The sequence below is a fragment of the Xenopus tropicalis genome, chromosome 3 (assembly GCF_000004195.4).
Source record: "Xenopus tropicalis strain Nigerian chromosome 3, UCB_Xtro_10.0, whole genome shotgun sequence".
Classification (NCBI taxonomy): domain Eukaryota; kingdom Metazoa; phylum Chordata; class Amphibia; order Anura; family Pipidae; genus Xenopus; species Xenopus tropicalis.
Genome location: NC_030679.2, coordinates 60,017,871 through 60,043,760, shown reverse-complemented (window position 1 = coordinate 60,043,760; position 25,890 = coordinate 60,017,871). Strand labels below are relative to the sequence as shown.

The following is a 25,890-nucleotide window of genomic DNA, read 5'->3' as shown; positions in this document are numbered from 1 at the left end:
GAGACAATCTAAGAATGATCTTAATTTCTTTTTTAGGGAGAGGGTTTGATTTTTAGCCTAAGAATTTAAAAGAGTAACAACTTCTTGGGGTCACTGATCTGGCATCAAGAAAGTAGATTAATGCTGAACTAAAAAAAAAAAATCAAAAATAATAACAATAACAATTTCTTGTTCGTGTTGAACCGTGACATTTAACCCTTTCCCTGCCAAGCACGTAGCTCCTACGTGCTGGAATAAAAAGATGTTAAATGCCAAGCACGTAGGAGCTATGTTTTCTTTATCTTGCTCTCGTTCTCTGCGCTCCCTGCTTAATCCGAGTGCAGGGAGCGAGCGCAGGGTAAAGAACCCCCTAGGGAACGACCTGAGGGGGGTAAATAGTGGCCCCTGGGGCACAATTGCCCAGGGGCCCCATGGGAAAAGCCTGACACGTGGATGTTATGTGGCAGGCTTTTGCTGCTCTGCCCCCCCTTCCTGTGCTCCCCCCTCACTTCCTGTGCCACCCACACACTGGAGCCGACTGCTGCTGCTGCTATCCCTGTGATCTTCTGTCTCCCTCCTGTGATCTCCAGCTGTTTGTGCCCCGGTTAGTGCCAGATACACACACAAACACACAATCACACACTTATTACACTAATACACACTTATTCTTATACTTATACACACACACACACACTTACATTTGGGGGGGGTTTCACACATTCACAGCACTTACAGCACTCACACTTACTTGCACACTCACACACATGCCCACAAAACACATTTTGCCATGTGTTACACACACACACACTTATGCAATTTAGTCATTTTTTTTTTTTATCACATCGTTTTTTTTCTTGCCTGAAAAATTATTTTATTGCCATTGCGGATAGCATATTCGCGCAATACCTTTTGTTTATTATTTTTGTGTTTTTATTACATTTTCCATTGCCATTGTTGTTTGCTTGACTTTGTCTGTAAAACTTATTTGCCCAAGCCAAAATACTCAAACTGTGATTCAGACTGCAGATATCACTAGGAAAAAAAAAATTTGATTTTAGGTTTTTTTGGGGGTTTTAGCAATTTTACTGCATTTCATATTGTTCTTTGTTACTTGTCTTTGCACATGGACATTTTGTCTGCTGTATTTCAATTTGGCTTCCTCTGTACCCCACATAGTTTGGTAAATCTATGCATATAGGGCATCAAACTGTTCAGTAGACCACTGGCGTTCATATTTAGAGTGTTTTATGTTGGTACGTTATGAAATGTGGGGTACATGATGGGGCAAAATGCAAGCTTTGTGACGATTTCCGGAAATGTTATAAAAACTGTTCTGTTTAGCATAGCTTTGTAGTTTGGTAGTTTGCAGTAGAAAGATGTATTTACCCATTTTTGTTTTGTCAGAATGTGTACTTTCTGAAAATGTATGGTTTTCTAGAGTCTCCGTACCGTTAGGGGGTCTTATGGCACATAATACACATACCGGGTGCAAAAACTGCACGAGCCGGAGCGTCATTTGTGAAAATTCATATGCACTATTTTCATTTGGGTGCCCTTGTACTCCAAATAGTTTGGTAAATCTATTCATATAGGGCATCAAAGTGTTCAGTAGACCCCTGGTGTCCATATTTAGAGTGTTTTATGTTAATATGTTACAAATTGTGGGGGTACATAATGAGGTAAAATGCAAGCTTTGTGGCGATTTTCAGAAATGTCATAAAAACCGTTCTGTTTAGCATAGCTTTGTAGTTTGGTAGTTTGCAGTAGAAAGATGTATTTACCCATTCCCCAGAATCTGTTCTTTCTAAAAATGTATAATTTTCTGGGATAAACCTTCTGTTAGTGGAATTTTTGGCCTTGAAATCTAAAAGTATGCAGCTTTCTGGAGCAGTGCTTTGGAAATTTGGTAGTGTACTGCTGGGAGTTTTTGACCTATACAAGTGAGAAATCTCCATAAAACTATATATATTTGGTATTGGCACGTTCAGGAGACATGGGACTTTCCAAATCAGTTGTATTTTCATGCATAAAATAATTTTTGTTTCTGGTGTATGTGTTTATATTATGGAAAATATTTTTTTTCATTTTTTAGACATTTAGAAGCCTATATCTTGTTACAGAATTGGAATTACACAAAAATTCCACCATATTTTGAAAGCATAGGTTGTCCTGAAAAAAAACGATATATAGTTTTCCTGGGTAAACTAAAAGTCCCCCCGAGGAAAAGCCCCTAAAGTGAAACAGTGCAAAATGTTCAAAAACTGTCTGGCAGTAGAAGTTCCACTTTGTTCAAAACGGCTGGCAGTGAAAGGGTTAAACCACTAGTTAAAAACAAACAAACAAAAAAACCACAGACTAAACAATACAGATCAATTGCACACAAAAACACAATGTAGTTTAGTTCAGAAACAACACTTACCTCCCACAATCGTAGAGTATCTTGAAAATTAAATTCCCTTTTAAATCTGATAAGAAGCCACCGGAAACAGAAATATAAGTATCCAGAGTCCTGAGATTCTAAAAAAGGATACATCAGATAGTTATTGTGCAAGTATTAGGATGTTAGATGCAAGGCAACCGGTGATGTAATATTACTGTAGAACAAAACACCTGTAAAATGGCAATTTACAACAGACAGATGCCATCCATTATTCCATTACGTTTAAATGGTTTCTCATCTTAGAGAATACATAACAAATAAATATTTTGCTTTCTATTTTTCATTTTTGACTATTTTTGCAATATTACAGTTTTATTTTATTTTGTTCCTTTTCATCTCTCTGGATCGCCTTGGGGGGGAGGGGTCTTTAACTCTAGTCCACTGACTATAATTTGATACATTAGTAAATACATTTCTTATCTTTGGCCCTGCTGAGGTTTATAGCTGAAGAAAATACCTACACTGAAAAAAGTGATTGGAAGGTGAACAACCTGTTTAAGCAGGTTAAGGCTGAATAAGATTTGATACGAAACTCAAAAGACAAATATAAATCCTGCAAGTAAAAATAGTAATTGTAGTTTCGCAGATGCTTTTCTAAAAAGGAAACCTTTTAAATCAATTCCCCTGGACTATAGGACAGGGAAATTAAACATAATAAGCAACTATAAGCCTCTTGTAATGGCCTGAAATTCAGGAGGTTAATTAATGAAAAATAAAGTTATCCTTAGAATTAACTAAATCTAGAAACTAATATAATTGCACATCACGCACTGATGCATCAGATGTACCCATGTAGGGTGACCTCTCTTAACATATTCTTTAGCACTGGGAACAAATACATTATAAACTGTACTTGGTTTCCAAGTGACAAAGGGAAAAAAAATCAAAATAAAAGGACATTATGTAGACCAGTTATGGATTTACAAAACATACCTTTTGTATGACTTTTTGTTGTTGAGAACAATAAGGCTACGTCAGTGTCTGAGAGAGTTAATATTCAAAACTTTAGCATGGTATATGGTTTCCATACCAAAGTTAGGAAAAAGTAGACAATACAACACTACTCAATAACTTTAAGACCACTGAACTATACTCTTTATCTTAGCTCAGTACTATTTTTAGCTTTGTAACGAGGACTTTATGAAGCATTCAGAGGAAAACATGTATTTGCCTTTGATGCTGGCAGCTGAAATCGTATTATCCCCTTGACTAGTTATCTTGTGCATGACTCAAGATGCTTGTCACTCTATTTACAGTAAAAGCTCTTTAAATCCATACTTACCAAGGTAACTGCAGAAACCACTGTCCAGTAACCGCAGCAATGTACTCAGATGAACTAGCTGCGTCTTCATTCCCTGCATCTGCTCCTCAAAATTCTGATGCTAGAAAGACATGCAAAGAAATGTCTTTAGATAAGATGAATCTAGCAAATTGCTGTCTTATTGTAACAAGCATAAACATTTCTGCACCTGCTGCTCACACAACCTATTAACATAGTTATTTGGGTTAAAAGCAGATTTGATTGATCCTAGCCTTCCTTCTGTATAGGAAGGAGTCAGGCTAGGATCGATCAATCGATCGTCGCATAGTGGATGCTTCCCCTGCATTGCCGTATCGCCTTTTTTCAAATGACCGGAAGCCAAGTTTTAACAGGTATTTTCTAATAAAGCATTCTAAATACTAAATGGTTTGCAGGATAAGGCAATTATTGGGGCAGAGTAAATAGATTTTTTACTTTTTAACTTTTTACATTTTTAGTGTTACTTTTCCTTTAAGGAACTATAGCCAGACATGCATATGACTCCTTAATGTCCCTGTGGCCAACTACTCATCTGCCGCTGGTTTATTAGCACAGATACAACCTAATTCAGAGCCATGTATTCAAACTTGCAGACAGCCTTTTCCATCTTTTTAGATCTTATCAGTGCAAGACATTGCAACATAGCTTCTGAGGGTATAGGACGTGGAAAGCACTGAAGCAAAAGAACCACATTTGCTAGGATGAGAAGGACTAAAGAGAGCCCAAGAGCCCTTCTCTAATGCAAGACATGCACCGAATACCTTCTGTTTTTTTTTTTTCAACTGTATTTTTATTTATTTTTCACATTTTAAACACAGGTGCATTGTTTCCAGAAAATAAAGCATACATATTTATATTCAATGACATTCAAAGTTGTGCTTTCTTTAGAAAAAATTAAACCAATAAACTTTCATATCTTTAGAGAGAAAAGACAAGAAAAATTCGATGTGAGTATGTGGTACAAGGTTCATGGTGTATTTATTCGGGATACCTGTAGGTATTTCTTTGTAGGAGTGCCATATGCTTAGTTTAGTTTCCCCTTTTCGTTTTTATTTAAGTTAGGTTTTAGCTTTCCTGTCGGTCTTGGCCCTGTAAATCAGCATAGTAGGCCTGCCACATAAACCAGTCCTCTTCTACTGTTAGGGACCTGCCATGCGATAAAGCTGTTAGGTATTCCATTCTCCTTACTTGCTCAATTTTATTAACTAGGTCTTGGAAGGAGGGGGTCAGAGTATTTTTCCAGTGGGCAGCAATTAAACATCTGGTCGCTGTAAATATACAGTTCAGTATTTTTTGTGTTCTCTTTCCCACTCCCTGGACTGGGCAGCCCAATAAGTGGGTCAGAGGATCAGTTGGTAGGTCTAAGCATAGGGTTCGTATAGTTATTTGGTTTACCATGGACCATAAGGGGGTGATTATACCTTCTGTTTTAAGAAGAGACATGCAAATTCCTTCTCTTTAATAAAATAACGAATGTATCCCTAAAAAAAACACATTTTCTAAAGAAAATTGAAAAATATTACAGCAAACAACTTTTGGTTTTATTTATATTTGGTACTTACCATTTGATCCATGTATGATACAAAGCACCAAAAGGCATCTACTTCATTTTCCATAACATACAGAACAGGAGAAAGCAAGTCACTCATTCCTTGCACATATCCTAAAACACAAGGCACATGGCAACTAGAAGTAAAAATATGTTGCTTAAGCACGCCAGAAGTAAACATATATAGGGGAAAGGTTCATCAATTCAAACAATGGCATTAAAAGATAGAAATAAAAACTGAAAATCAAAGTACAAATTTCTAATATGAGCAGAATGCTTAAAATACTGTAGTAAACTGTACATTTATTAAAAAAAAAAAAGTTTCAAAAACATTCTTATATGATTAGTGCACTGATTGTTACTGCTTTAAGCCAGTTTTTTCTTACTACCACTATCTCAACTTCAGGTCAAAGATTGCCCTCTGCCATTTGCTGCCTACACAAGTGACATGAGGCACTCTCTACATACCTAATTCCATGGAACTTATGACAAAAGCCTAAAAAAGTTGATGCATTTAAAACAGGAGTTATATTCTATCAACCCCCTGAAAGTTTGTACTTTTTCTTAGCAAACATGTAAAATTATGGTTGCACTGTATCCAGGATTCAGTTCAGAACACTTTTTCCAGGATACAGAAAAATCCCAAGAGCTTGGCCATATAGAATTTAAACACTTAGTCAAAAAACTTCAAAGCTCTGGAAAATTTTACAAACAATTCAAATTAGGATTTAAGTTCAGTTCAGGATTTGGCCAAATCTTTTGTGGAGGACCCAGTAAGTATTCTGCCAAATACCAAAAGTATAGATTGGTAAGAAAGGGGAGGTTGTGCTCACCACTAAATATTAAACCATTAGGTGGGTTGCAATGAGGCTGTGACTACAAAATTCATATAGACAGCAACAAGAGGTCCTCTGCTTCAATACACATTTAACAAAGGGACTGAGTTTTACCTGCAACTTGCTTGCTTTCAAGGGTAAAACCCCCAAATGGTTGCCCTTTTATTGGCCTATTGGGATCACCTGATGGGAAGGATGTGTACTGAAGCAGTATAATTTTAAGTAAATCAGATGAAAGTGTAGAACTGGCCAGAGGGGATGCCTTTGACGTAGTTGGCCAGCTTGAAGTATATTGCAATGTATGGACAAACAATCCCTGTTTTGCTTGAAGGGGCAGGCATTTCTTGGTAGCTTAATGCACAGAATGTCTTAATGTCCTATATATATTGATAATGGGTAAGTGCAGAGGACTTCTTGTTGCTGTCTAAATGTATGGATTGGTGGCATTCTATGGTAAAGACAGCTTTTTTTGTACTTGTGTGCTTGCTTGTTTGCAGCACTGTTTACAAGACTGCAGAATGTAGAGGGCCTAGCAGAAATATGCAGGATGAAAGGACAAACACTTAAGCTGGCCATACACATACATAAATAGAATCAATCAACAAAACTGTCTTTGGTAGATGTATTTGGGAGGATGGTTCTAAGCAATTTCTTTGTACTACTGATATCAGATGGTTTGTTAATCAGGCAGGGTTGAACTATTCAGGTTGGGTGGCTTAAAGAGGTATAGTGAAACCTTATATACCCTGAATTTTACTTTTTCCTCATTTTATACCATCTTGTTGTAGTCTCACCAATATATATATATATATATATATATATATATATATATATATATATATATATATATATATATATATATATATATATATATATATATATATATTGCATTTCCTTGATTTTACATTTTTCTGGATTTTATACCATTTTTTATCTGGTCCCCTGAAAAACATTCATATCACTCAAGGTTTCAGATATAGATAAAAACCTTTTTCTCTTTCTCTTTTAAATTTGAAAATTTTCAGCAAATAGGGGATTGCAAAATGCAAAGTAAGTTAAATGAAAAGCAGACAAAATACTTTCTTATGTCCAAATTATTCTATACATGGTATCTAATTGCTTTAAAAAAAGAGAAACAGAGAAAAGAATATGAATATCCACTACTTACCGAGATCAAAATCATACATACAATATGTCATTAAAATGTCATGAAGTAAATTTAATCCTGGATTATCTGGGCCCTCGTAAAACTTGTTTGTTCGATCCGTGCGGTTGACATCTTTCTCTAATGTAAGAGATAAAGAAAATGACATTAAATATTTGACGGGGAAAGAGAAGCCCTGCTCATTTTCACTAGAACCATATCTTAAACATTCAGTGTGCTAGCCTAAGTACATCCACTAAGCTTTAAAGGGCTTAACATGACAGCTACTGCTCATGAATGCCAGACAGAAAGCAATTACACTGCCTTTAGAATTTAAAAAGACATTGCTTCTTAAAACAGATTTTTGCTTAGCTTAACTGAGAGATCTAAATAAAAAGAGAAGCAGGTTAATAAATGATGCATTGAACTTTCTATTTAGAAAACTTTTATTTTGCTTTTTTAAGTTGGATTTACGCAAGGAAAACATATTTTAGGGAATCAAAAGTGCATATTTTTTATGCCGTAGTTTTCCTCTCAAGATTGAGCATGGCTATATAATTTGCCTCAGTCAATCATACAGGCATTAAAGATCTTAAACTGTAATAACCTTTAAAGGAGAAGGAAAGGTAAAAACTAAGTAAGAATATCAGAAAGGTCTATGTAAATACAGCCATAGAAATGCATAAAGAAAAATCTTCAGCACACCACTTACATACATGTTCTCAAAGGGTGCTTGACTTCCACGGCCACTCCCAAGCCTTTTTCCATATATCTTTGCAAAGGGGAAGAAGCACACCAGTGTGTCAGCGATGCCTTTAAATCATTTATTTGCAGAAATGAACAAACAGCACAAGCTTTCGGGGGTGACCCTTTCTTCAGGTGCAATACTGTATTGCATCTGAAGTGGTCCCCCCCGAAAGGTTGTGCAGTTTGTTCATTTCTGCAAATAAATGATTTAAAGGCATTGCCGACACACTGGTGTGCTTCTTCCCCTTTGCAAAGAGCCATAGAAATGCTGCACTGAGTCCTCTATCAAAAGAAACACAGGATTTCTTATCGTTTTCCTCTGCCAGAGACACGCAGCTCTCTCCTCTCTTCCCTCTCCTGCTCCCCCCTCCCTCAAGAATGCTAAGAACTCCCTTCCCCTCCTTAGGAATGTGTGATCTGAGCCAATCAGCAGAAAGCTTCCTCATAGTCTTACAAACTGCACGTGTACACCAGTCTTGGTCTTGGTGCAGGAGCGTGGCATTATGGGAACTTTCTTTACAGAGCTCAGCTTTTTTTCCTATGAGGCTTCTGATCATCTGAATAGGAGAAATATGGGGAGACTTAAGGGCACTATTGAGAGAACTGAAGGTATGCCTGCAGCTTGAGGTTTACTCTTTATTAGCCTTTCCTTCTCCTTTAAATGATGCACATATAAAACCAAAAGGGATTCATTATTAAAGGGGTTGAAAGGACAAGGTCCAAAATACATGGCAGGTGACCACAATGCACCTGCCCACACCCAGCAGTTGACATTCCAAGAAAGAAAGGAGTTGGACCCTTCTCTGCATGGCAGTCATCTTAATCCTAAAGAGAAACAACTACACTTGTTGTTTGGCATTCTTTTTATACTTCTATATTTGTATTTTTTCATTTTATATTTAATAGAACTGTAATTAGCCAAATTTTTGTCTTCTGTGCAATAGAACTGACCCGTAAGGGATTACATATGTTAGCTACATGTTAGTATATATATATGTTACATATTTTAGTTAAATCTTATTTATGGGTTGTTACTGCTGTTATTTAGCTGTGAATCCTACAATCATGCATAACAAAAAAATGTAAGTGCTACACAATAAGAAATGTATTGTTATAACATGCCTATTAAGCTTCTATAATCTCTGAGTTTGGAATTTCGATTTTCTTGTTCTTCACTGACCGACTTCCACTGAAGTTTCATTCGAAAATATTCATCTCTAAAAAAAATAAAATAAAATACATTCAATAAATACAATACATACAATATAATCCAGGTATTTAAACTGATGGTTTGCCAGAGACATATAACACTGATATACAGTTAAAACAAATACTATTATCTATATAAACTACTTTCTATAGCCAATTTAACATGTCACTTGATGCTGACATGGTATGATTGGCTATGATTGATTCATGGTATGAAGATCCAAATTACAGAAACACCCCTTATCTAGAAAACCTCAGGCCCTAAGCATTCTTCTACCTGGACTAATTTTGAATGCACACCTTCCAACCCTCTTAAAACCTTACCACAACTGTATAGCTTTATTCCAGGCATGGATAGATCTAAAACATAGGAGCACAAATGGCATTTTTTAAAGCACTGTTCCAAAAATAAGCATACTTTTTAAAAGGCCAGATCAAAATATGCCCCTAGGTAACATTTTGTAAAAGAAGATATCCTACTGTACCATGCATACCTCTGCAGATAATTATATCTCATTGTCTTTTTGCAAAACATACAGTTTTAAATACACATACATATAGCCACAAAAAAGACTTTTATTACATGCTATTAGGTACAAAGACAACACATAGAATATACAAGTCAGGAAACTGATATATTATTCACAGGGTATCAAAAAATAGGTGTATTTAAAAGACCCGTAAATATAAATTGTGTTCTCTTATATTCATAGCAATAGTGCAATTTACAGGATCTTATCTCCCATATACTGAAAAACAAATACACATCCACATGTTTGCTACAGGCTACATCTCAGCAGTATTTCTGAACCGTTTAAAACCAGATTTGCATATTATTAACAGACCATATGGTATGTAGAAACCCCAAAATGTATACAGGACAAATGTTCATGGCTCCTGCAAGCAAAACACATACACACTGTTTTATCAAAGCCACTAATATAAAGATAGCCCAATAAAATCATATATGTTATTTTAAAATAATGTATTAAAGAAATTACAATTCATAATTGTAATTTGTAAACATATCCTATTCCAAACTAAAATTATGTGCTAAAATGTGTAGTTTTTGAAAACTTACTGATGCTAAAACATTTAGGCAGAGTAACTGACTACTGAATGTACTGTGTGTTTGGTTAATATAATAGAGGCTTTTGTACGCTCCAATTGGGAAAGAACTAAAGCAAATAATGTACAACCTCCATAATGCACTGTGTAAATGTGGAGATGCTATATTAATAAATTATAATATATTTAGTGCCCTAAATACTCCATGACAGAAAAACAAAATATCACAAATATGAATACCATGGGTCCATGTGGAATACAAAGACCACAATATATGAATAGGCATGCATATTGCCTGTGTGCAGAATTATGACTCCTGGAAAGTGATCAATGGCTTATTGATATCCAGTTCTCTCATGAAGAACCAGATAACCACTGCTACTACTGACAGACTGAATAAATTGGGAAAACAAAGTATGGTACCATAAATGGATCTACAAGCCCTCTTATGGATTTACATGAATCAGCTCTCCAGATCACATGATCAGACTCTGATGAAGCTGATTGTGGATTGAAGCCAATTGGAAGAAACACAAAAGGTGACCTCCAGTTAACTTAAATATTAAAAACAGTCACACACAGCTGCAAAAATAAACTGTTTATCTTCAACCTTGCACTACTAAATAAGAGCTATAACTACAGGCAACATGTGAGTGATAAGTGCAGCCAGTTTTTATTAATTTGATTTCAGTCACTGTCAATGTCAAACAGACTCAAATGCATGCATTTATCATTTGAATTGTGAAGTAATATGAACGTTTGTACATAAGGATCTCTGCCTTTAAATGTCAGCTAAAGAAGTCAAATTGGGTATGATAGGTAGTCGAGCTGGGAAAATAAACAGAGAACAGCAAGCCTGTTCACAACCCTCAAGCAAACAAACTAAGCACAAAGTCTCCTGCAGAAACAAAGGCACTCTGCACACAGATCTTGGAGGGAATTGAATCGCAAGGTAAGCATAACAGCGACACAACAGAACTCATCCCAATGACTTCCCAAAGTGCATTGGAATAAAAAAATAAACTGGCACAAAGACAGAGGGCAAAATATGTTATTAGGCAACAGTGTTCATTTTCATCCACATTTTTTTTTAAATTTTTTATGGCCTATGAGATTTAAGAATCATCATATAACAATATTATATGCACGTACTAATAAAACATCAAATACCCCCTTTAACTATTTTTTCATTTATCTGACTCAGAACATAATTACTGTGAGTTTTTATTGGTGTATTTACAAAGCTTACTTCATTTTTACCTTTCATTCTACTTTATTTGTAATTTAGCAATATGGCACGCTGCCTAGTTTGTGTTTTTTTTTCTTTTTATAAGGTGTGCATTGGGTTATTCATACTTTACAAAGTATGCTTAAACCCTCAGACCTTCATTTACATAAATATAAGAAATTCATAATGATAGGGAGAAAATGTTCACTTATGAGGCTACTAGATTTGAATACCAGAGCTTGATTTTCCACTATGAATGGCAATTAAAGATGATACATTTTAAATAAAGAACATAATTTTCCTTACTGAATTATTGTAAACACCTACGTTTTTCTTTTTTGCAAATGAGCTCGTTCCTCTCGTGTACTATCCCATGGAAAGTAGCCCAGAAGAAATTTCCAAACCTCTTTCCTTAAGGCATGACAAAGACCCTGCAGAAAAGATCAAGGCAAAAGTGATTTTGCTATCTCTCAGAGCAAATTGTATTTATTGCATATTGCTGTTCTAATAAGAAAACTATTACCATTAGAGTATGTACTCAGTGTTATTTAATCTTGATTATTATTTTTTCGCTCCCATGAGTACAACCCCATAACACAAATTCGAGCTTAATATTGCCATGTGAACTATAATAAAACACATCAAAAACAAGATAAAAAGTCTATGAAAATGGATCCTAATGCAAATAAATAAAGGCAATTAAAATTGGAAAACAATATGCAAAAAAGTATAACAAAAAGAAGCAAAACTAAAAATATATTTGTTTGCAAACAAATGAAAATGCCTTATATGATAATGTTTAGGAGCATTAGAATGGAAAAGTGATCATTGACACTGTCATACAGAGATCATTGTACTTTAACACATGGCAGTATCAGACTATACAAGAGGAATCACTGACTTCATGAACACATTGGATTGTAGACAGCTAGATGGGGTGCTAGCCAGAGAGAAAAAATGGGTCAAGAGTGGTTCAGGATTAATAATACAGGCCTGTTTAAATAAAGAGGTGAGAATTCCCTAAGGACAGTGTACAATGTTGAGTGATTACGTTGGTGAGGGATGTAGAAAGGTATTTAATATGAAAAACAAGTTTTGTGGATTTAAATAATTATTATTTACAAGTATATGTACTACAGTAATCTTGGTCTTAGAGAGAGCAGAATTGAGACATAACAGGAGAAATTAATATTGCATGAAGCTAGCTAGACTAGATGTGACTTGCAGGTCCTGCACCGAAACACAAGAATCTTATTTGTGATTTCAACCAGGGGTGGTTTTATGATCTTGAGTATGTACAACTTAAAAAGTCAAATGATGGTGAGGGAAAGAATGTATTTATAGGGATTGTCAAGAGCATTAGTGACCCCTTAAATTGGACATATAAACTTAACAGAGTTTACAGTAATTATGCCTGAAAATAACATGTATTGTTAAGAAGAAAAAATGATACTGATTGATTAAAAAAATAAATAAATACATTACCCCTTTAAAAATCATGTTCTTAATGCGATCCACATTACAAATTCTTCCTTCATGGTCTATATTGGCTTCCCATTCAGCTGTTGACATAGGATCCCTTCGATGAACTTCTGGGCGTGTTCCAACATCAATCTAAAATGCATAAACTTCAATCTCTTAAGCCAGTATAGCCTAAACTGCCATATTCCCACAATGCTGGAAAAAGCCAATTTTATTCAAAGATATATTCTAAGCTATTTAGCTTAGTATAAATATAAGAATAAAATAGGCTTTTTCAGTTGTGTTGGGGTTACTGCTCCAACTTGTAAAAAATAGGGGGGGGAGGGCTTTGTTTGCACTCATAAGGAGACATAAATGGTACCTAAAAATTGTAAGCATCTGTTTTAAATGTTAGTATGAGCAATATTCAAATATACTTTGTTCTTTTCAATTCTCTTTTTGACTGGCTCTGCTTTTCTGAAGAGAGCAGAACCAGTTTGACATCATGGCTCGATAGACAAGTCTTTCAGCCCTTCTGCTAGCTGCTTTGTATAATGTGTGCATTGGGAAAACAGATTTAAGTAACCCTATGCGAGTTTGATCTGCATGTCAGATTTCATTCACATAGGACAAGTGATGTAAAAGAAGGCAGAGGGCATGCACTTACTGCTCTTATAAACATCAAACTCAGATCACAACCAATTTGCCTTCAAGAAAGCTACAAAAATGCCTATACACATTTTTTCATATAAGCTGCACTGCACTGAATATTCTAAATAAAATAAATTAAAAATTCTGACCCGTTTCTGAAATAGTGAAGATAAACGTGATTATCTCCCTATCAGCATCTGTCTCTCTTCATGTAGGAGCTGGGAATCTGATTTAAATGACAGTTCAGTCTAATGCAGCCTTTGGGGGTTAATCCTTTTTCCTTAAAGATGTATTAGAGATGCTGTTGGTGCTGGAATCCAGTATTTGAGTAAGCTCTAATACATCTGCCAGGAGCGGGAGCTCTCCTAAAAAAGATATACTGAATCTGTCAATCAAAATCTGACACCCGTCTCCTGCATGAAGAGAGACAGATGCTGATAGGGAAATATGAAAGCCAAAGGTTCACTGAACAGTTTGATATCCAATGTGCATAGGATTACCAAACTGTTCAGTGAACCTTTGGCTTTCAAATTTAGGTTGTATTTTCTTGGTACCTAATGTTATATGGGAAATAAGGTGCTTAAAATTGAAAGCTTTAAGGCGATTTTCAGGTATTTAATCAGCACTGCAAATATTGGTAAAACATTGTAGTTTGGAGTAGAAAGACATGGGTAACCATTTTCTTTAATTCCTCTGAATGTGAATATATAGTTTTGGGGGGTCAATGTATTTTTTATGTGGGAGATAAGATGGAAGCCTTGAGGTGATTTTTTTTTTTTTATAAATTTTTATGGAAACTCCTGAGTTCAGAAAGGCATTGCTGTTTGGTACTTAGGAGTAGAAAGACATGACTACCCATTTTGGATTTGGCAGAATGTGTACTTTTCAAAAATGTATGGTTTTCTGGGGTAAACAGGATTTTTGGCTTTGAAATCTAAAGTATGCTGTATTCCGATGTAGTGCTTTGAAAATTCAGTAATTTAATTTTCTACTTGATCTGTAGAAGTAAGAAATCTCCATAAAACTATACATATCTGGTACTGGCACGTTCGAGAGGCATTTTTGGCCATAAAATAAAATATTTTTCTGGTATTAATACCTACATTGAGGAACATAAGTATTTGAACACCCTGCGATTTTGCAAGTTCTCCCACTTAGAAATCATGGAGGGGTCTGAAATTCACATTGTAGGTGCATTCCCACTCAAATCAGGAAATCACATTGTATGATTTTTAAAGAATGTATTTGTATTGCACTGCTGCACATAAGTATTTGAACACCTGGCAATCAGCAGGAATTCTGGCTCTCAAAGACCTGTTACTCTGCCTTTCAAAAGTCCACCTCTACTCCACTCATTAAACTAAATTAGTAGCACCTGTCTGAGTTCTTTAAAGACACCTGTCTACCTCACAGTCAGTCAGGCTCCAACTACTACCATGGGCAAGACCAAAGAGCTGTCAAAAGACACCAGAGACAAAATTGTGGACCTCCACAATACTGGAAAGGGCTATGGAGCAATTGCCAAGCAGCTTGGTATAAATAGATCAATTGTTGGAGCAATTGTTAGAAAATGGAAGAGGCTAAAGACGACTGTCAGTCTCCCTAGGACTGGGGCTCCATGCAAGATCTCACCTCATGGGGTATCACTATAAGAAAGGTGAGGAATCAGCCCAGAACTACAAGGGAGGAGCTGGTCAATGACATGAAGAGAGCTGGGACTGCAGTTTCAAAGGTCACTGTCGGTACACCGTCATGGTTTCAAATCATGCATTGCACAGAAGGTTCCCTTGCTCAAGTCATCACATGTCCAAGGCCCGTCTGAAGTTTGCCAATGACTATCTGGAAGGTCCAGAGGAGCCATGGGAAAAAGTCATGTGGTCAGATGAGGCCAAAGTAGAGCTTTTTGGTCTAAACTTCACTCGCCGTGTTTGGAGGAAAATGAAGGATGAGTTGCATCCCAAGAACACCATCCCTACTGTGAAGCATGTGGGTGCTTTTCTGCGAAGTGGACAGGAAGACTGCACTGCATTAAGGAGAGGATAAATGGGGCCATGTATTATGAGATTTTGAGCAACAACCTCCTTCCCTCAGTCAGAGCATTGAAGATGGGTCATGGCTGAGTCTTCCAACATGACAATGACCTGAAGCATACAGCCAGGATAACCAAGGAGTGGCTCCGTAAGAGTCATATCAAGGTGCTGGAGTGGCCTAGCCAGTCTCCAGACCTAAATCCAATAGAAATTCTTTGGAGGGAGCTTAAACTCCGTGTTGCTCAGTGACAGCCCCAAAACCTGACAGATCTAGAGGAGATCTGTGTGGAGGAGTGGGCCAAAATCCCTGTTGCAGTGTGTGCAAACCTGGTCAAGAACTACAGGAAACGTTTGACCTCTGTAATTGCAAACAAAGGCTTCTGTACCAAATATTAACACTGATTTTCTCAAGTGTTCAAATACTTATGTGCAGCAGTGCAATACAAATACATTCTTTAAAAATCATACAATGTGATTTCCTGAATTTGGGAGAAATCACAGGGTGTTCAAATACTTATGTTCCTCACTGTATATCATGAAGCACTTTTTTTTTTTTTTTTTAGGGGGGGTATTTAAAGCTCTAAATCTTATTTCAGAAGTGGAAATACAATCCCCCTCACCAGAAAATGCCCCTAAAGTGAGAGAGCACAAAATGTTCAAAACATGTCTGGCATTTCATGCACATGAAATGCAAAATTTTGCTGGCACTTAAAAGGTTTAAACACATATACTATTTAGTTTGATAGCTAGAACAATTAGCTACTGTTAAGGACTATTAAACTTATGGATATTTCCTTCTTGAAATATGAAAAGATTAAAAACAATGCAAACAAATACTGTTTTTTTTACATGATACAGTCTCACTACTGCTGAAAGGAAATACATCTTCTAAAAATGTATGTATTTACTAAATAATGCCTTATAATAATGTATGCATAATAAAAAACATGAACAAGAGTTGCTGTAGTTCACAAATCAACAAAAGGTATTGTCCACAGGATATATTTGTCTAATGAATGACAAAATATTACATGGCATGTACAACAGCTCCATTCTAGGTCTTCGTACCACAACCATTCAAAAGTCTCCTTCTAAAGCCCTTATGATAACTCACCTAAAAGTAATAAACAGGGGTTGTAGTCTAGTGGGCATGGGGCGTTGTGTAGCCCATACATGAACAAGACCAGGCAAAAAAGTTTGCACATAACTTATATGGTACCATAAGTATTCCCTTGTATGTACCAAAAGAAGCATCTTATTTTATTAGTTTCAGGGCAGTGACTACTGCAGCCAAAGTCTTATACCTAAACAGTTATGACAAAGGCAAATCAGCAATTACAAAAAAAAAATAAAAAAAAAATAATACAAATTATAAATTTGCTTAACAGCCTGTAGAGAGCAATACAATAAAACTTCATCCAGCATACGTATTTCTCCATACTAAGAATGACTCAGTAAGGATACATTCAAAATAACAGTTGCCTTAATATTCATCTAGTAAAATTAAATACAGTTATGGGATCTATTGTTCAGAGGTTTTCTGTATAGGGCTCTTTCCATAACCTAAGCACAATTCAGCTAAAACACTGGACATTTTGTAGAAGCTTTATGTTAACCAAAACAATTATGTTTGCTATTTTTGAGTAGGACAACATTTTTAAGGTATGTAATGTATGTACAGGTTTCCGCAGGGACAACGTTCTCTAAGGACTGTTGGTGACAAATAAAACTCTTTCTGCGTACTTTGGTGGGGTCAAATTATTAACATGTACAGTAGAATTTACTTTTTATATTATGGGATCCACAGCAGCACACAAACAGTGCATTTGGCTTAAGTATAGAAACAGGTTAGTAGTTTTATTTCCATTTCTTTATTGCAAAAATAAATAATAGATGGGTTACTGTAATGGAAAAGCAACAAAACAAAAATCAAATGCTACATTTTGTATTAGTTTATATTGCAGTGCTTTTAATTCTACCTCAATATAATATTTTATTTACAGTATTTTGATGTTGACTTTAACAAAATAAATGTATTTTAAGAGGCAATGAAACTACTGTTTAAGAGTGCAATTCAAATTACACTCAGTTTATTCTCAAAGAATATTGAAAATCCTCTCTTGTTCTCCTGAAGTTTTTTTTTTTATCTATGCAGGTTAGCAATCTGTGAATCTATATTTGGAATAGTGTTTTCAAATGATTCTTATGAACTTTAAGGTTGTCTGTACACAGTTTTTAAAACTGTAAACGTATCTCTAACTACATAAAATAAGTAAAATCTGCACTTATTCTGAAAAAACATTAACTTGCTATGTGATTTAAAAGTTGGACCAACACAATGACTAACACAAAATTACAAAAAACAATGAGTATATAGTGCATCCTGATCTGTGGTAGTGGAACGCGTTAAAGGAAACCTATACTCTCAAACAATGTAGGTCCCTATAAAACTATATTGCATGAATAAACTCATTTGTAAAACCCTGCTTCATCTAAAACAATTTTCAAAAAAAATATACTTTTTAGTAGTATGTGGTATTGTGTAATCCTAAATAGAAAATTGCCATTTTAAGAATTAAGGGCTGCCTCCTGGGATCATAGGATTCACTTTGCAAACAAACAAGCCAAGGCACACATACATGCTAGGCCACATCAGCCAATGAATGGACAGAGTTCTGCCTTTTACTTCCTGTTACAGTTATAGCAGCATTATTTCTGGTCATGTAATCTCTGAGGGAGAACACAGCCCATTGGTAGATCAAGGCAAAGGATGTAAAAGGGCAATATTTACAAATATTTATTACTGTTTGGAGAGATTCTTTAAAGGAGAAGGAATGGTAAAAACTAAGTAAGAAAGGTCTATGTCTGATAAAAGTCCTCTATCAAAAGAAACACACAAGAAACACACACTAAAATGGCAGCTGCTATCTTAAATGAACAGAGGGAGCTTCTAGGCTTTTACTAAATATATACATAAATCTCACAGGCTAACAGAATCATCGTATTTAAAGTGGAATCTTACCCCCTACTTAGGTGGGTCCAGGTGCTCATGCCCCGGACCATCAGCTTGGGGAGTCATACAGAACCATACGGGAACAAAATAGGCAGGCACATCTGGAATCCCTTTTTCGTCAAAGAACTTTTCAAAAAGCAGCTTGTGGTGTTGATAGCCTATGATTAAGTACCCTGGTAGGTACGAAACGCGTAAGGCTTTTGCAGTTGTTTTTTATGGAATAAATAAATTTTGAAACTTTTATCACCACCACAAGCTGCTTTTTTAAAAGGTCTTTGACGAAAAAGGGATTCCAGATGTGCCTGCCTATTTTGTTCCCGTATGGTTCTAGGCTTTTACTCAGGTATGGTAAAGCTCTACAGAATATAGTGTAAATATAGTAAAATGCCAAAATGACTTCCTCCTCCTTTAATAGGTAACAACATAATATAAACTATCTGTTTGGTATTCATTCTGGGGTATAGCTTTCCTTTAAATGCTTTCAGACGGACAGCTAGGGCAGCAATACTTACTCGAGTTATCACTTCAAATCCAGATTCCTCCTGCTGGTTTATTTTTAGATCTTGGATTGCATCACCCAAAAACGCCATTTCCTCGCGTGGCCTGCGTTGAGTAACAGGATCAGAACCTCTTATAGTGTCAAATAAATAGTTTGTAACTTTGGAAAAGCTAGCCAAGGTGGCAGTATATGGGTCTTTCTTTAATTTCTGCAAAAAGTATAATGTACATGCATTCAAATAAGTATAGCTTATAGAAAATTAATGTACAATAAACATATGCACACTGCTGATTCTGTGCAGGAAGCCGAGCATAACACTGTATTAAATAATTGTAGTGCTAGATTCTGCAAACATTTTATTAACTCCCAAAAAGAAAGCAACAATATAATATGTGCCATAATTCCTAGCAAGCATTTTTTTTCATTAAAGGAGAAGGAAAGGCTAAGTTACTTGGGGTTGCCAAAATAATAGGCACCGCAAGTGACTTTAATCACTTACCTTTTACCCCGGGCTGGTGCCCCTGTAAGGAGAGAACCGCACCAGCCTGGGGTAGTTGCGAGCGTCTCCTCTTCCTTGTCTGTGCGCTTGCACATGCAAGTGAAAAGCCAAACTTTAACAAAAAAGTCAGCTTTTCATTCTACTGCGCATGCGCTGGCCCAGGGATTTTGCCAGCAGAAAGAACAAGGAAGCAGGAAGCACTCGCTGCAGGTACCCCGGGCTGGTGCGTTATTCTCCTAACAGGGGCACCAGCCCAGGGTACAAGGTAAGTGATCAAAGTAACTTGGGGGTGCCTAACATTTTGGCACCCCCAAGTGACTTAGCCTTTCCTTTTCCTTTAAGGGTTTAAAAGACAGAAGATTAATAGCTAGTTATGTGCCTCGCCAAACCAGAGCCGAGACATGGTAGAGAAACAAAGCCATTCATCCACACCTGTTTTCAGACTTTTGGTTCAATTCCTTGTTAAATAACAACAAAAATTTTTTTGCTTATCACTGTTAATCCCATGAAATACGACCCAAGTCTTAATCATTGGCTGAGAGCATGCAATGAGTTCTTACCCCCGGGTAGCCTAATGTGAATATCCAGAACACCTCACATTTTTAAAAAAAAATTGAAATAAACCACTATGTATAAAACCTTTGGTTTGTCTATCACCTGCTTTTCCATTGGTTGTATTCCCCTTTTCCCTTTAAATACAAACATTCCATTCTGCACTCTAGAATTAAGCCTATAATTAAGTGTTATTCGGGAATAAATTAAAATATCATGACAGAATACCGTTAAGTAAAAGCTCCTTTTCCTTTCCCTACATTTATGCGGCTTTCACATATTTCTTGACGGTTTCCATACAGAATGCCTAATCTAATCTAGGATTTGTAGAATTATTCCTGTTAATAAACACACACATAAAAAATCTATACAATCTATAGACAATAGTTGTTGGATTGTGCATAGCTGTTGAGTCAGAGGGTAGGAAGAACTCATTCTTAAGGCCTTGCTTTCTCTTCTTAAAGGAAAAGTAACACTAAAAAAAAGTGTTTTAAAGTAATTCAAATATAATGCACTGCTGCTCGACACTTGTAAAACGCACTGAATACTCACTTGAATTAAACTATATGTGGACTCCTCCAGAAGATTTTCAAAAGACTGAGAAAGACTATTGTTCTGACAACTGACCAAAAGAATTCTGCCATCCTGTTCAGATCTGCAAAGAAAATTTAATTGAACCTGGTTACTATGTCATAAACACTCTGTCTCCAATTATTGTAATACTGGTTAAAAAAATATAACTGCAGTATTGTCACAAGGACAGCAGTAAACTTGAAGAAGTTTTTGTAGCATATAAAAAAATCTTTTACAACTATTATTTGTACTGAGAAATCTACATCTATTAATCAGTGACTCAAGTTCTTATTGAAATGGCTACATCAATGTATAAAAAAGACATTGTTAAGAGTTTTTTTTAGTAATCCAAAGATTCTGATCACTACAGGATACGGTTTCATTAGAGGCATCATATATGCTGAACACAGTGATGCTATAGATTACAAGAAGGGAGTAAACATGCACAAAATCACAATGTTTTAGACAAATATATGGGGTTGTGTCTGTCCTGTAAAACTTTTAATTCTTTTTTTATTTATAGGTAGTAATCCTCAACCAAATCCTCCTAAGCTTGTAGTTTAGAATTATCACGTAACATTTGTTAAAGAATTTTGGGTGAAGAGACTGAATGAATGTTTCCGGACGGGATAAAATCTCAGGCAGGCATTAAAGATGTTTAGACTTTTATAACCGCTAAGAAAGGCCATGCAACAGGCATACTACTGTACACGTGATATAAAAAATATTTTATCTGAGGAGCAATACAATATCCTAGCATATCCATAGACACCTTTTCACTTAGCATACACAGGTGCCATAGAGAATACATTACTGAAACAAAATTAATAGACAAAATATTAACTTAGGTTGTTCCCTGCAGTTTTAGTTGCAACACTTGTTTTATACTTTCAATACACATGTACTGAAAGTATATATAGAGTGGACTGGGAACAAACAAAGCTCACACAAAAACATATAGAAAGGGAGTGTTTTTATACCTGACTTTATCTTAAAGTGCACAAAACTGGCACCACCAAACACTCACAAACTGCAGCATGCATTTGCAAAGTATTGTGTACAGGTATGGGATCTATAATTCAGAATTCTTGGGACCTGAGCTTTTCCATATAAGGGTGGGTTCTTTCTTTCCTTGGGTAAATTATTCTCTGCCCGAACAAATACTGGTATATTCGGCACAAGGATGCCCTGATAAATTTGAAGAGATCTGGGGCCCCTGACTGGACCGTTAGTCTCTAGGGCCAAAGTGGTTACTTGCTTCCACTTAACTTCTTAATTATTGGCTTCAACCGGGCTAAGTAAGCTGATTTTCTTTACTGCTGCTTCTTTTCTTTCTTTCCTACTATTGTACTGCTGTATCTATGAAAATGTAAAAAATTGGTAAATAAAAACTTCTGAATTTGCTCCATTAGACTAAAATCATGAATATATACATACATATACACACATACACACACACACACACACATGTATGAATCACTGACAGAAGACAAACATAACCACTGCACCCACTGCAGCTCACTTAGACACTTTTCTTAAGAGACACCAAACAGAAAAAAAAAAGTTAAATGGAATCTATGTGCTTTATAGATCAATTTATATAAACTAATCATAAGAGTAAAATAAAATCATCTATAAATGAAGGAAACAAAGCAGTCAAATGTATTTTTCAGTTGAAGGAACTCATTTTTGCCACTAAAGCTAAGTCTGCTACTTTAATATTGAAATCTGCATTTTCCATTATTAGTAGATAAAATCCCAAAGTGATTTTAGCTGAGAGTTTATTGAAGGATATAAAAACCTGTTTTTAGACATGACAAGCATATGAACAAAAATAAAAGAGCAGATAATTGTGCCTATAAAGATCATTTGTCTGAATTACTGCAGAATTACAAATGACTGAAGAATTTGAATTCAAATGCTTTAAGAAAACCAAACAACATATTAAAACTTGCTCAAGAACCAGAACAATTAAGGAATATGTAAAAATTACAATTTTAAAAATATGATGCCTGTGAAGAACACATCCCTTTTAAATCTGCAATAAGCAGTAAATCTGCAACTGGTGGCTGTTCTTGCACACAGGATTCATTAGTTTTCCCACAAAAGCAAAGACAAGCCAGATAACTAAGATAATAGAGAAAGCCGTGGTGACCTGCCTGCATTACAGAATATGTTTATTTTGGTGCACAGTTCTATTCTAACAGTCAAACTAAATGCAATTGCACTGATATAATCAGCAATTGTTTTGCTAGGGGTATAGAATGAATTTTTCTCTTTTGCTTGTACTTCTACTACCCAGAGTGTTATTAAAGATTGAGATATGATCTTTAATATGTTTTATCTATTCACTTTCAGCACAACAGGATGGGATGGCATTATGAGGTGAGAGGAAATCAAACATGAGATTTTCATGAATAAAGTCAGCAGGCACATAGCAGCAGAGGGGCCTCTAACAAATTCATTGTTACTGAGCAGAATAAAATTTAAGGTGGGCATGTTCTGCTGGTCATTTGAGCTCTTCTCACTAACTGCAATTAGGTAATTAGAAAATAAGTGAAGCAAAATCACATACAATGTAAATCCATCTACAGAAATAGGGGTTTCATAAATCATAGCTTAAAACATATAACTGGATGTAAAACAAACAATTCTTGACCACTTTGCTTTACTATGCAATAATAAGTCAGTAAATTTTCTTTTTTGTAACTGTAAAACATGGTGCCCCATATGATAAAACACCCCTATATCCAGGACACCCAAGGCCCCAAGCATCTCAAGTACTAGATCCCAAACATGTACTTTTTTTGGAATTGTTGTGTGATCTGAAGGTAAAAATTCCTAACATATCTCAAATACAAGCTTCTTGCACAAAGAACAGTCACATAAACATTCTTAAGTAATAAAGAATTATGTCAAGTAGAAGCATTCTATTCACTTTATACAATAGAATATTAATTAACCTGGCAAAACAGACCTATGGAATCTTAATAGTGATTATTAGAATTATTATACTACATTAGGTAGTAAGTTTTATTTTAAAAAAATCAGGCCTCTCCAAAGCTATTATATGCATCAGAAAGTATGGCTTGAGTCTTAGGCTGGCTGATACAAGTAAGGAGCACACAGGAGGTGCCTTGTGAGGAAAATTTTGGCAACTTCAGAAAGCAGAAGTGACGCATATTTTTTACCACTGGCGATTTACATTATCACAAGAGGGAAGGCATTTGGAGGAGATTCGTCGCCCACAATACAGGAGATTTGCAGTGAGCGACTTATCTCCTTGTGTGTCAGGGCCCTTAAAGGAAAATGAAAGTCAAAATGTAAAAAGCATACTGCCCAATAGTCCTCCTATTGTTTAGTAAAAACGCCACACTTTTGGCTCACCTAATCAAATATTTACTCAGTCACACTTCACATTTTCTAGGCAGCCATCTCTAAAAAGGTATTCTTTCTTCCTTTCCCTCCTTGCTTCATACTGCACATGTGTTTCATGGTGTTTCACTGTTTTAGAGGTATCACTGTAACATACAACACTAACTGAGAATTTTAACTGAGGGGTATCAAGACACATAGGGGCCCGTTTATCAAAGTACGATTGGGTACGATTACTAAAAAGCCGTATTTTTTCTAAGTTTTAGAACTGTGCGTATTTTCTCATTTGCGCAACTTTTTCATACATTGCGTGACATTTTGTGTGACAAAATCATATTTGCCGCAACGAGCATGAAACTTTCAGAATTTATTTAAGCTTCGGTATCGTGACTTTCTTTTGGCCAAGTTGGAGCTGCAGAGTGCCATTGAGTTCTTTAGTAAGCTTCCCACATCATGCATTAAAGTGTCAGAAAGGGTTTCGCGCCGTTTACGATAATTGGGATAAGAAGATTTCATGACTATCGGATCGCCGTATCAGAAATGATCAGATGACATGATTCGGATACGTACATTAGTGAATCAGCCCCATAGGTTGTTCATTCTAGATAAACCTGACCTAAACATTGACCACCTCTGATGAAGCTCCCATTGGTGCGAAACGCGTTAGGAGAGTGGGTACCATGAGGCAGTGGGATGCACCTTTCCATTGTTTGGTATAGTATGGTTTGCTTTATTTGTTAATTGTTTGTTTAAATTTTGAGCCATTAAATGTTATTTTAACTCACTGAAATACTTGTTGTTTATTCATTCTAGATAAATAGCCTAATCATGTAGCATAAGGGTTTTTCTATAATTGATTTTATAATGATTTACAAAATAAACATCTGCTTTGCTATATGAATCAAATTATAGGTTTGATTCAAGTAAAAAAACAGCTATTGTCCAATGTTTAAGGTACAATGTCTTTGTTCTACATATATTGCTGGCTAAACTGTAAACACAGGTACTGTTACCCAGCACATATCCTTGTAATAAACACACAGATAGAAGACAGACAATAAACACTACATATAATTTATCTGTGTAACATGGCCTGGAACAAAAAATCTTGTTTTTAGTATCCTAGCCGCTTGTGAAGGCAGCTTCATGCTGTTTCTGAACACTGCTAAGGCCATCAAGAAATCAGTTTCTGGCTTAATTTTCCATAGACATGGTTCCTTCCTTGCCAAAACAGAATCTTAACTGTGCAAACAAGCACACTAACGTTCTAAAAATAAGGACAATAATGCTAATCAAGAGATTATTTTTTAAATTACATAATATGTAATAGCTTGTGCATTTAATTTTTTTTTTTTTTAGTTTAGAGCACTGGTAACTGTACCCGAATTAAAAAAAAAAAGAAATGGTTAGATTGTATCTTCTAATTGTTATTTATAGCTTTATACCTTATCTCCAATTCATGTAATAGAACAAAAGGCCTAGAGCTTTAGAAGATACTTACTCACAAAACATGACATGTTTCCCTAGGCACTCAAGCAGAAGTTCGCTTCCTCCTTGATGGAAATGAAGAGCTGGAAGGACAACATCATCCTTCAAGCAGAAAACAAAATAAGACCAGCCCATGCCTTCTTTGTTCTGTTTAATTGACTTCAGGTCTGCCAAGCTGAAGAGGAATGACCATTTGCTCTGGCTATTTAGGGGACTTTGAACACCTAGAACAGCAAACAAAAGAAAATA

General features: G+C 35.7%; 1 protein-coding gene across 1 annotated transcript in view; it reads right to left on the bottom strand.

The window, feature by feature from the left end:
• Nucleotides 1-25,890, bottom strand: part of tbc1d15 (TBC1 domain family member 15) — a 46,692-nt gene that overhangs the window by 6,459 nt on the left and 14,343 nt on the right. The window contains 10 exon segments of the mRNA NM_203892.1: nucleotides 2,399-2,496; nucleotides 3,702-3,801; nucleotides 5,282-5,382; nucleotides 7,273-7,389; nucleotides 9,118-9,212; nucleotides 11,828-11,931; nucleotides 12,986-13,114; nucleotides 19,168-19,362; nucleotides 20,758-20,860; nucleotides 25,655-25,865. Coding sequence (NP_989223.1) covers nucleotides 2,399-2,496; nucleotides 3,702-3,801; nucleotides 5,282-5,382; nucleotides 7,273-7,389; nucleotides 9,118-9,212; nucleotides 11,828-11,931; nucleotides 12,986-13,114; nucleotides 19,168-19,362; nucleotides 20,758-20,860; nucleotides 25,655-25,865 — 1,253 coding nt within the window.